Source organism: Tiliqua scincoides, chromosome 1 (genome assembly GCF_035046505.1).
Source record: "Tiliqua scincoides isolate rTilSci1 chromosome 1, rTilSci1.hap2, whole genome shotgun sequence".
NCBI classification, from domain to species: domain Eukaryota; kingdom Metazoa; phylum Chordata; class Lepidosauria; order Squamata; family Scincidae; genus Tiliqua; species Tiliqua scincoides.
The window spans coordinates 40,329,858-40,343,007 of NC_089821.1; the positions used below are offsets into that span (position 1 = coordinate 40,329,858).

A 13,150-nucleotide genomic window follows, 5' to 3' on the forward strand; every position below is an offset into this window, starting at 1 on the left:
AATTTGTCTATTGAAAGGGCTTTTTGGAAAGAGAAAAAATAGAACTCCACACCAGGTATCTACATTACACTCCGTTTACTTCAACCAATTACACTAAGCCATTGCATCATAGCTGTGTTAATGGGCAACTACACTGATCAACATACCTCTCTCTTTTGTTCTTCACAAATCTTAACGTATTGACTTATATGGCTGTCCAGACTCACAACATTGCTTTTCAGCTGTGGAAGAAAGAGAAAGATCATCTTCAAAAACACTGTAATATATCCTACTCAGAAAATGCTCCCTTTGCCTACAAGAACTATGGTTATTAGACTAGAAAAATGTGTGATGCTGGAAGAGGCAGCAATCAAGACTTATTCTTCTGTGTGCTTATGCTGCTAATAAAGATGTTTTTAAACTTTACAACACAATTGACATGAGAAGCAGGACATTCTAGTTTTTCATATTAATAGCTCAATTAGTGTATACATACTCGCTGAGCAAGTCCTACTTAGGTCAATGAAAATTACTGCCCAATAAGTACGCTTGAAGCACAATCCTAATGCATCTCTATCAGTTTCTCTCCCCAACAAAGATGGCAGAATTATTCCAGCAGAGTAGGTTTAATGACACCAGTCAGACATAACACTATTTTAATTTATTGTGTTGACATATCCAAACCAAGAGCGTAATCACCAGTCACATACACACAACTGTAGGCCACAATTATGCACACAAAGATAAGCCAACATGATTTAGTAGGATACATATGACAGTGCCTGGAAACAAGAATAGCAGTATACCATGCCTGCCAGTCAACAGTACTACAGTGCACCTAGATAGTTCTATGTGCGCCTAGATGCTTTTTAGGTCCACCCTTTATATATGTACTTTGAAGTGAGTTAAGCACAAGACTGCAGTGTTTGGAGATCATGAGTTATGACTTAAAACTTGTGTATAACCTAGCCAAAGATAACTAGAGGGCGATTTCAAATTTCTTCTGTGTAATCAGTGCTTAACTTTGGATCGTGTGCTTGAATTCCCTTAAAGCATTGGTTTCCAACCTGTGGTTCATGGACCACAACTGGTCCGCGAGACCCTGAGAAGTAGTCTGTGAGGTCTCTGGAAAAAAAATATCACCTTTGATCACTTCCAGTGTCTTGCCAATGAATTTCCCCAAGGACCAGGAGAGCAGGCATAGAATAGATGGCCCACAGCCGGCATTGAAGTGCCAGCTGCAGCTGTAGGTGGTTCATTCTCTGTCCTCTCTGGTTGTTAGCTGGGGAGAGCTCGCTTGGGAGACACTTCCCCATGCACCACAAGAGAGGGCGGAGAACAGACCACCTGCAGCTGCAACCAATAACAAAAGCAGCAACCCATAAATCTTCCCTATAAATAATAAATCTCTAATAAATGTTCACTAATTATTGGAAATTTAATTGTATTTTTTGTGTGCTGGGGGTGGTTGCATGTGGTTCAATACAATTCCAATTTTAGCCTCAGTGTTCCAGTCTCCTAAAGGTTGAGAACCAATGCTATAACCTGGTGACACTTTTTGAAAGGGTTATAATATTTTCCTAGTTCTGTCTAGTTGGGTGGGAAAGCATAAAATAAATGAATAAATAAGAAATGAACATCTGCTTTTTGCATTGCATCAGATAGGTGTCACTTTGCCCAACTGATTAACATAGCATGAATAAATTAAAGTCATACCGAGTTGTTTTTCTCTCTTTAAATAATGTCATATAGAGGGAGGAAAGGAACATGGGAACAGGTTGATCAGGAAAACAAATTTGAAAGCTCCAGTCACTTTGTCAGAACAGCCGTGATAGATTTGTATTAAAAGTGTGCCGTACGATTTCTACAAATAACTTTCAAAATATGAAGCAAAAGGACAAGTATACTTTTTTCCTGGTACAATCATCTACTTAGTTAACAAGTACACGTCTATCATTTGCAACTGTCGGTGCAGAACGAAAGATTTACTTACAGAAGATTTAATGTCCTTGGCTCGGTTGGCATACTTAAGAGTGTTATACGTATCATCATAGAACATAGAAGAAGGACTAACAGCAGCTATAATTATAGTACGGCAATTTCCTCCCAGAGAATCCTTCAGTAAGCGAGTAAGCTTGCTATTACGATAAGGAATGTGCTGTTTCTTACTCTGGAAGAAAATGATGAGTGTTTAATGGATTTCTGAGACTGAAACAGCTGTTCATAGCAGGTCATGATCTGAAGCTAGAGCATACGTGCATATCAGTGGCAGGTGATAAAACCTTAACATCACTGTTTCTATTGGTAAGCTTCCTGTAACACGCACCGAATCCTCAACATATCCTGCTATACAGACAACGTTCTAGTCTTCTCTTCCAACTGAATCAGAAGTTAGCAATTATTCTCAGTACTCAAATTCTTGAAAGAAAAGAGAATCTGCAACTTTCCACCACCTCACAATATCTTCATGTACGAGTAGGCTACCGTTTATTGACAAAATCTGCTATAAAAATCCAGGCTCCTTCCAACTGAACAGCACTTTATGTCCCCAGTACACAAGCCCTGGAGCTCAGCCTGTATTAAACACTGTTTAGGCTTCCAGAAAGTCACAGAAGGGGCACACACATGGAGGCCAGCTGTAGATACAAGTGGCACCCTAGTAACATCTCAGTTCTCTAAAATATTATTAAAAAAACATTCACTTTTATTTTCCATCACCACAGAGCTCACAGTAGTGTATACAGATGTGGATCACTCAATTTTACTCTCATAACACCACTGCAAAGTAGGTAAAGCTGAGAGAGACTGGCCCAAAGTGACCCAGTGAAGTTTATGGCTGAGGGAGAATTTGAACTTAGGGCTACCTGATACGGGTACACCATGAGCAGTCCAACCTAATGTAACTCCCCACACAGCAATGCAGCGGTGCCAGCATGGCATCCAATGTATCCTACGCAAGAGTTTTAGCAGGTTGAGACCTGCCTGCACTAAGAGAACATTTGTCCCCTTGCACTGGGGAAGCTTCAAGCCAACCCAGTGGTTCTACTCAGACCTGCCCAGCAATATTGCTGGCAGCAGTCCACATTGACCCATGAAGGCAGATCAGACCTGGAAAGGGAGTCAAGATTCAACAGGCACTGCTGCAACCAAGCCTGCCCTTCTGCCTTCTTCCAGTCCCTGTCGCCACCCTGTTCTGCCCACCCCACCCCATTCTGCCCCCTTCCAGTGCCTGTGCATTCTTAGGCAAGGCAGCGAGTGTCCATGGTCCATTGCTGCACAGACCTGGTCCCTCACCATTTTCAGCCAGGTTATGCCTTCTGGCAGAGTCGCATTTGCCACAGCCGGAAAGCATGCTATACTAGCAGAACGTGCACTCCACTGGCATACTGGAAACTACTATACCACAGTGCCTCATTTGTCATAATGTGTGATGGTTCTGCAGATGATTTTTCTGCTTTACAAAATAAAGTCCTGCAGAAACAAGAACGTGCATTGGAATATTTGAAGCATTTCACATGAATGTGTGCTATAATCCATACAACAACCCTGAAAAGTAGCCATTATGATTCCTATTCAGCAGAAGGAGGTGGGACTTAGGCGAAGGGAGTGTGGATAGCCAAAGGCCATCAAGTGAATTCATCACCAGAAGCAAGATCTAAAATGAAGGACTCCCAGTTGCTACTAAGGTCACAGACCTATGCACACTTACCTGGGAGCAAGTTCTACTGAACCAAGTAACCATGCACAGGATTACACGGTCAGTCTTTAGCAACTACAAATGTGCATCGCTTAGCAATGTTCTGATCAACAATGGATCACATACATAATGGTGGCTGCCTTCCCTTCTCTAATCCCTATGCACCCTGAAAAGTCTCCTGCAGTTTTCTTCCTCCTAGTTGCTGAAGCAGAATTGCTGGGCTCCTGCTTTCCTCAACTGTCCTGCTGAGCACGATTCTTTGATCTCTGATATATGCGGAAGTGAGGTGCGTGTAAACTCTTGCTGTGTTCAGGACACACCTCACTTCTGCCAATCTCGGAAGTCAAAGGATGGGGCTCAGCAGGATACTCTAGGCCAGGGGTCTCCAAACCCCAGCCTGGGGGCCAGATGCAGCCTGCGGCCAGCCTCTGATCCCCTGAAAGCCTCTGGCCCAGTTGACCAAACAACCAGACTTGTCCTTGTAGGGTTGGGGAATGGGGGTCCATTTAAGTGTGTGTGCTTTATTTCTTGGGCTGTGTTGGTGCTTGGAGAAATCCTGGACATTTGAGCCCATTCATTTCAGTCACTCATCCAAGTTCCATCTCTAATGTATTCATTTAAATTTTATATTTAATTTTTTTCCAGCCCTCAACACTGTACCAGGTATTTGATGTGGCCCTTCAGCCAAAAAGTTTAGAAACCCCTGCTCTAGGCAAGCAGAGATTCTGCTTCAACAATCAGGAGGTGGAAAAGGTAACCACTGCAGGAGACTTTGCAAAGTGTGTGGGAGTTAGAAGGGCAGGATCACACTGCAGCATCCAAGGAAGAAATCAAGAAGCCTGTGATACTTCTCCTTTCACTTAACAACAGATTTGTTTAACAATGGGGATCAGAGAACGCATTGCTATCATTAAGTGAAACACACCTATAACTCTGTTGCATAGAGGAACTTCTTTATGTTTGGTACCTTAGATCAGCAGTTTTCAAACTCTCTAGGAGAGTTTGAACCGCTCTAAGTCATGGCAGGGATGGGGGGAGGCAACGAGGCAGGGGAAGGCAGGTAACACAATCCCTAGGATCGCACCACTCAAGGGGCTGCAGGGGCTTCCTGCACTTCCGGGAGACTGTAGGAGGTTCTGGTAAGTACAGCCAAGCCCCTGCAGCCTCCTGAGCGGCGCGATCCTGGGGACTGTGCCATGCCTATTGGCTGCCCCCGCCCCTTAAGGGGAAAGAGGCTAGGGCCCTCAATGCCCCAGTTTGAAAAACCCTGCCTTAGATCAAACAGCCTGCCTTAATCTATGAATTCATAAAATCAGCAGATAGAAAAGGATTAAGGGTCACAACAGGTTCTATCATTTCCCTCTTTAGATTTGATGCCATAGTGATCCGAATGAAATCTGACTAAATAGATCAGAAGAAAACAGTACCTACTTTTGGGTCTGCCAGAGCATTGATGACATTGCCAAGAGCTAGCAGGGAGCGATTAATATTTGCCCCTTCTCGAAAGCGAGCTCCTTTAGCTTTTGTGGCACTGGCACGCTCAGACCCTGCTAGGTCAATGAGGCACATTTTGGCGATACGGACATTTTGATTGATGCTTGCTGTCTTATCTTGTTGTCTCAGATAAATCTATAACAGAAAAATAAGAAAAAAACCAAGAAAATGCATGTGCAAAACTCAGATTTATGCAACTCACAGTGCAATCTATGCATGTCTACTCAGTAGCAAGCCTCACTAATTTTAACAGAACTTACTCCCAGATTAGGTATAGGACTGCAGCCTCAGACTCCTTGCACAGTCTGGAAAATCTAGTGGGTGGACAATATTAAAAAGAGCAATCCAATGGTATTTTTGATATTTACATTTTTTTTAATTCAGAAAGAAAATTTGTTGGTTTTTCTCCACCTTTCCAGCAAGGTTTCCATAGTGGCCTTGAAACAATTCAATATAATTGACTACATATATAATAATAATTTTTAAAAATCAGCTAAGAGTTTCATAGTGGTTTCAAATTTTGCTACTTTAATTAGCACCTTTTCAACCCAACCCTATGTATGTTTGTCCAGAAGTAAGCCCTGTGTTTAAGGGCACTTATTTTCAAATTTAGCTGCAGTAAGGCTTACTTCTGAGTCGTGCATAGGCCCAGACTGTTTTATTACAAAGCCAGACCTAACCACTTGTTATAAGAAGAGCAGAAGAATTGGTGCTTGCAAAATGCTACATTTATATAGGCATACAGCACTATATTTTTCAGCTGCAATGCTCAAAAGATTACTCATCTGAAGCCTAATGACAGCACAAACCCAGAGAGCACCTCTCGTGAATGCTGCTTAGCACAAAGGATTGAAAGCAGACAAGACTGTGAGCTGAGTCTCTCTTCCCAAGACCAAAGGATGATATGGATGCAGTGCTATATTCTGAGGATTTGCTCTCTTTTTTTTTTTTTTAAACAAAGCTTCAAAGGTTATCTAAGATCCTCAGACACCGTATCTGCCCTATCATCTTACCTGAAAGACAGCATGGGACCGAGATGAGGAGGCATTCACATCAGTGGGATGTTGTGTTCGGTTTTTGTTTCCATAATCCAACATTTGCAAGATCTCCTCAGCAGATTTAGGCTGCAACAGATTTAGAAAACAGCCACATGAAATTAGTAAATCTTTGCTAGATTCTTATCAGGAAGTCTCCTTTTTGCTGGATTCAGCAACAACATTAACATCCATAGTTTAGGCTTTTGTTGCCATGTTGGTCCCGGTAGGTGACACACACAAAGCAGGTAAGATGACACCTTTTATCAAATCAGCTTCTGTTGGTGCACACAAGCTTCAGCACCTGCCTGAAGATTAGGTTCAAGATTAACTTGCATAATGTGGTCTAAAGATGTTCGGTCAGTGAAAGGCATCATTTTACCCATTCCAAAACTGCAAACCCATTTGGATTATGCTATTGAAGTTCCTTGAATAGACAGTAACACGAGTTCAAGATGTCTAAAGTTCAACCGAAAAAGTACTTAAAAAAAGAAGAGTGTTTGCCAATAACAATTTAGAAAGAAATACTAATATAAAAACACAGCGGGAGGGGGGAGGGTCAAGAAAATGGATTTAATCAATATACAGATTTGAAAATAAGTTGAAGATCTGGTACTTTGAACTACTGAATTAAGGAGGCAAACAAGAGTATGCTTTTCTTGTTGGGGCCAATCACTTTATAATAAGGCGAGGGAGGCTACAGATCTCTTTCCAATCACTACAATCATATCACTGTCCTAAGTGAGGCCCAAATCCCAACCAACTTTTCAGCACTGGCATAGCTGTGCCAATTGGACATGTGCTGCATCCTGCAGTTGGGTGGCACTCATGGAAACCTCCTCATAGTAAAGGAATGTTTGTTCCCTTACCTAGGAGCTGCATTGCCCTTATGTTGGTGCTGGAAAGTGGGTTAGGATTGCACCTTGAGTCAACTCTCTATCATTCTTGGCATAAGCTTCAAGCTTCTGAGTTCTTTTTAAAGCTCTCCATGTTTACCATTTATCACCTCCCCCCCCTTTTGTTGTTCATGCCCTCTTTGTTGCCTTCCCCCACTATCTCCATGCTGTTTTGACAGCCAAGAAGAGCTTCTGCCATCAATTGCTGTATGTTAGTAGACCTATGCTAACAGTAGACACCAGAACCTCTTTGAGTAATTGCAGCCATTTGATTTTAGCCTCTGTGCTATTAGCTGGGACAGCTGGGGGTGCAGGTGTAGAATTTGTGTTCTGAAGATCTTCACTGTAGGGAAGGGTTCAAGGAGATTCTGCTGCTAACTACAGCAGTTCCAAATACCAAGGCCACCACAGCCATTTGGGTGCAATGACAATTACCTCTGCTATCCAATGGCAACCCTTAACTGCTGCCAAGTTCTGGGAATGAGAGCCAAAAAGAAGAAATGCATAAAGTATGACTTGGCTAAATTGGAAGCAGAGCTTCAACAGCCTCTACACCAGGAAGACATGATGAGCAACGAATCTTGGCAGAAAACCGTTTCCATGCATAGCAAGCAAGTCCATGACTGGCCTTCTGAGGTGCCCGATCACCTCCTGGAACAATTCATGGTTTACATCCTGCTGAGTCTGTCAGGTAGTATGTTGGATGTCCCAGTCAGATGTTCTTCCACAACTGATATCAGGTCATTTTCTTTCAGGAAGGAGACTATGTGCCTCCTTAAAGAGGACCTTGGATTGGGTGCCTCCCCAGCTACTGATATAGGCCTTCAGTGTTGTATTGTCTGTGCAAATTAAACTTTGCTTCTGATGAATCTTGTGCTTGAAAGGGAACAAACCACAACGAGTAGCTCTGAGTTCTGGCCAATTGTTCCTCCTCAAGAATTCTGCTACATATCATGCTCCCCAAGTCATTAGGTCTTCCATGTGAGCCCCGAAACCAGAGAGTCTGGCATCCATTGTGATGAATATTCTGTCCAGAACCAGCAACATCTCTTGTCTGAGATGGCTCTGGGATATCAACCAACCCAGGTCCCTCCTGGTGCCTTCTGAGATCATTATTTAGTAGTGCAATTGAGTAGTAATTGCACCCATATGGGAGAATGGACTCTTCCCACTTTGTGCTAGAGGGGCTTTAGAAACGGTGGCTATCCCACTGACATTGTGCTGTTGTTGCTGTGCCACTGGCACAGCTTTAGATTTACAAGAATGGGCAGTCAGTCCTTCCCTTTTCCAAATTATACCATGCCAAACAAGCGTGGGTTTGGCAGACCTGATCAGCTCTCTGAATTTGCTTTCATAAATGTTGATCCAGCAAGGCTGAATCATCCCTGGAAACTCATCTATAAATCCCAACTGATTTAGGAAGCTCAGTGGAACATTGGAACGCTGTTCATAGTGAATTACAGTGTTAGGGTAGCAAGAGCTAGCTTATAAGAATAACCAGAGCACCTAATCTTGTAGGACCTTTACAGTGAGATTTAAAGAAAACTGTGTGAAAAGCTGAAACACTTCCTAGGTTCTTTCCCCCTTACTTTTCTCCAGCACTCCAGTTTTACCGGAACTTCCTCAAAGTCAACATCTACAAATCCAATTACAAGCCAACATCATCTGATGAAAGACAAGAAATCACAGAATATTTCTGTATTTAGCATTTCAATTTGTACCAGGTATTCCTGCGGGAAAAGTTTACAATATAGAGAGAAGGGAGGACAAAAGGAGAGCGAATAAGAAGATGAATGGAATTAAAGTATGCTTGCTTAATAGCAAAGAGATGGTTACATAGGTTTTATATGGTTTAACTTCTACATCTATAGGTCTTCTCTTAGGCCCTCCGTCCTCCACATTTTCAAAATTGCTCTTTCATTCTGTCTTATTTTTATGCTTCTCACTTTTGAACCATTTGGCTTTTTGTGTCCCTCAACCTCCTTTTCCATTTACTTGGTGACATCCTGCCCAATACAGCCCTTTCCTTTCCCCATGCAGCACACTCTTATGCAAGTCTACTCAGAACTAAGTTCAATGGGGATTAGTCCCAAGTGTGCACAGGATTAGAGCCCTAACAGGTCTCCTCTAGAGTAATGGTTTAAAAAGCAAAATACTTTGAGATCTTCATTTAGTTAGTAATGTGGATGGTAAAAATATAGATGCACATACCTGATGTAAAGTTAACCCCTGAACCACTACTCCTTTCTGTGGATCTTCACGAACAGCAAGTGGTCCTGAACTGACTAGTAAGTCACGTATCTGCTCATTGTAGACCTTGAAAAGAATAGATTAAGAATGCTTATAAGTAGGTACTTTATTGCCACAATATCTAGAAAGTAGGAATTTCTTACCTGAGAATTCCAGTTCTGGGAAAGGAAGGATGGCATTCCTACTGCTGGGATGCCCCTCCTCCTGGGAGGCAGGACCGGGACCTCGATTGATGGATACTCCTCCCATGTCGGGGAGGGGGTATCCTCTTGAAGGCCCCTCAAGAAGAACCTTGGACCTGCGCGTTCTCTCTTGGGGCGAAGAGGTCCACGAGCAGCAACTGGAATCTATCGCTCACTAGGGTGAAGACTCATGGGTTTAGTTGCCACTCCGTCTCCAGTATTTGGCGCCTGCTCAGCCAGTCCGCTGTGGAGTTGTCTACCCCAGCCACGTGCTCCGCCCTTAGGTGGGCTTCGGTCCAAGTGATGATGGCCGCCGCCTCTTTGTGTAGAGCTGTGGATTGCAGCTCTCCTTGCTTGTTTACATAGGCCTTGGCGGTCATGTTGTCCGTTTTACAAGTACCTGTTGGCCGTGGATCAAATGAGAGAACTTGGCCCGTGCCAGACGGATGGCTCTGAGCACCAGCAGATTGATGTGACTGAGGGACTCCTCCCTGGTTCAGGTTCCTTGGGCCACTGCACCTCTCATGTGGGATCCCCAGCCCAAGAGGCTGGCGTCCGTGGTTATCACTGTCCATTCTGGATTGGAGAAGAGGAGGCTCCTGTCATCCAAGAGCGGCTCCGCCACCGCATCAACTCCTTCCTGACCCTGGGAGGGGGTGGAGGTCCTGGTGTGGGAGTTGTCCTCTATCTCTTGTTGAGAGTGGAAGAGAAATCTCTGAAGCGCCCTGGCATGGAAGCGAGCCCAAGGAATAACGTCCTGTTGTTGTGTAGAGAGAAGTGTTGCTGCCACATCTTCTCGCATCTCTCCGCAGAAAAGGAGATCGTGGCTTTGGCAGTGTCTAGGAGCAGGCCCAGGTGTTCCAGCTGTTGACTCGACTGAAGACAGCTCTTCTACCTGTTGATCACAAAGCCAGCTTCCTTGAGGGTCTGTGCCGTGATCTTGGAGTAGACTCCCCTGCCCCTCTGCACTGGTGGAACTGGCTCCACCGCTCTGATGTCCAGCAGGTGCTGTATTGCTGTTTGCATGTGCTGGTGCTTTTCCTGGACCGTGGGACTCTCCAGAGGCAGTTCCTCAGCTCCCACGCCCGCCCACCGCAGAGGGAAGGGGTGGCGACGCTTGTCTGGGGGCTTACCCAATCTGCTGCGGGTGCTGGTCTGCTGCAGGGGGGACGTACCAAGTACGGGGGGCCCCGCCGCCTGCTGCCTCTTCACAGCTGCCTCTGCTCCGCTGCCACTATGGGGGAGAGGGGGGCTGCTAGACGGAGCCTCCAGCGGGGCGCAGCGTTGCTGGAGCCTGCAGTTCGCTCCTTCTCCCGCTCTCCCTGGATGGCACAGCAAGTCTTCCCGTGCATGGGAGAGCCAAGATGGAGCCTCCCACTTGGTTGGGGCTAGGCTCTGGCCCCGACGCATGGTCATCCAGGCACAGGTCCACCTGCCAGTGAGCTGGGGGAGACCCGCCTGCTTGGGGGGGGTCTCCTTACAGTGGGGGCTGAGCCACCCACGCTGAAGCTGGCTGCTGCTGCTCCTTTCCCCCACTGTCGCAGGCTAGATGGGCTCTGGCTGTCGACCAGAGCCTGAGAGTGGAAGGGGTGGGGACGCAAGATTACCCACCCAGAAGCGATCCATGGGAAAAAGGTGAAAGTCATGCAGGAGCACGGCTAAGGTCCGTCCTAGCTCCTAGAAGGCAGGACCAGAACTGGGGATCAGAGGGATGCCTCCCCCAACGTGGGAGGAGTATCCATCAATCAAGGTCCTGGTCCTGCCTCCCAGGAGGAGGGACATCCCAGCAGTAGGAATGCCAGACTTCCTTCCCAGAGAATTGATAACTCAATTATTGTATTTAGAAGAAGAATGATTCACATACATGACACCGCATGCATCTAAGTTTCTTTTTCCCAGTTCAAATTTAGGCAAAGCTCTTACTTTACTGCCTAAATATCCAAACCACACTTTCAACTCAGGGCCCAGTCCTATGCAGTGTGTGCTGACTCACGCTGGCGCACTGTCAAACAAGCCATAAGGCATGGTTGCAGCCCTCAGTGCTAGTGGAGCACCAGTGCTAGCTCAGCGATGGCCGGCACTGAGCTAGTGCTGATGAAGCACTGGTGCTCTACTGTTTGGCAGTCGCACGGACAACTAAGCTGTGGAGAGGTAGGTGAGAGCATGGGGGGGGAGGCAGAGTTCCGGGCAGGAGGGAGACAGGACTGGTGGAGCCTTGCTCCACCGGATCCTGAGCCTCTGTGTCGAGCCACCAGACTGACACAGAAGCTCTTAATTCTAAGTTGATCCTTAGGTCGCCATAGAATTGAGTAGAAACACTGCAGGGCTACCTGCCTCACCTGGGGGAAGAGGACAAAAGCCCCTTCTCCTGAGGAGCCTCCAGCACTGCCTGCTAAGTGTGCAGGATTCAGCAACAGCCATTTTCGGTGCTGCTGCAGCCCCGCATGCCAGGCAGCTTAGGATTGGGCTATTAGTAAAGAAAGCAGTCTGGCAATCTGACATGCAGAGGAAGGCTATAAAAAAGAAACAGCGCATTCACATGGTTTGGGTGGGTGATGACAATGTCATACCCATCCAATGCATAAGCCATCATGCAACTCAGCCTATGCACGCTCACTCAAAAGTATGCCCCCAAAGAGTTCAAGGGGACATATTCTCAAGCAAATGCACATAGGCCTTTAGGGCATTCCTGCTCTGTGGTTAAAATGCATAAGAGAACATTGTATTATCTATGCACTTTAGAGATATTGTTTTGAAATTCAATCAAGGTTTAACAATGCATATGTTCTGTTACTAGAACTGACACGACGTAAACAATTTCATTTTTTTGTTGGTCATTCTACATTCGTACTTGCTAGCATAGTTGGTAATTCACCATGAGGTCATTTACCAATCATACCATTATTTAATCATATGGCAAGATGCAGCATCAGTATAGAAAATTCACAATATACAAACAAGCGATAAATTCTTAAAACCCACATGAATAAAACTACATTATACATGGTATAGAAGCAGTTACTAAATGACTAGGCCTATGGTTGAATATCTAATCATCTAACCATGGGACAGCAGTACCCTCAAGCTGATGTAGTTCCTGCAGGGAGCCAGAATATCTTCTCAGGCATTCCACTGCAATATGGTGTAAAGTTTGCAGAACATTCCTGCAGTCACAGTTAAGGTTATCAACCTGCCCCCATTTGCGTTTCATAACATAAGAACAGCCCCACTGGATCAGGCCATAGGCCCATCTAGTCCAGCTTCCCGTATCTCACAGCAGCCCACCAAATGCCCCAGGGAGCACACCAGATAACAAGAGACCAAATCCTGGTGCCCTCCCTTGCATCTGGCATTCTGACATAACCCATTTCTAAAATCAGGAGGTTGCGCATACACATCATGGCTTGTACCCCATAATGGATTTTTTCTCCAGAAACTTGTCCAATCCCCTTTTAAATGCGTCTAGGTTAGACGCCATCACCACATTCTGTGGCAAGGAGTTTCCAATATTGATACCTGCCATGGTTAGTACGAATCCCTTGTGCTTGGAAGATCAAGCGGTAGGGACATTGCACTGGATGAGACACTAGATTAAACAGGTTTGTGTTGGAAACTGTC

At 45.2% G+C, this 13,150-nt stretch overlaps 1 protein-coding gene across 1 annotated transcript in view; it reads right to left on the minus strand.

Moving 5' to 3' along the window:
• The window catches only part of KIF18A (kinesin family member 18A), a 50,863-nt gene that overhangs the window by 35,526 nt on the left and 2,187 nt on the right, over window positions 1-13,150 (minus strand). The window contains exons 3-7 of the mRNA XM_066636643.1: window positions 9,312-9,416; window positions 6,184-6,294; window positions 5,108-5,305; window positions 1,973-2,149; window positions 147-221 (exon numbers count right to left, since the gene is read on the minus strand). Of these exons, the coding sequence (XP_066492740.1) occupies window positions 147-221; window positions 1,973-2,149; window positions 5,108-5,305; window positions 6,184-6,294; window positions 9,312-9,416 (666 nt within the window). The remainder of the gene's footprint in view (window positions 1-146; window positions 222-1,972; window positions 2,150-5,107; window positions 5,306-6,183; window positions 6,295-9,311; window positions 9,417-13,150) is intronic.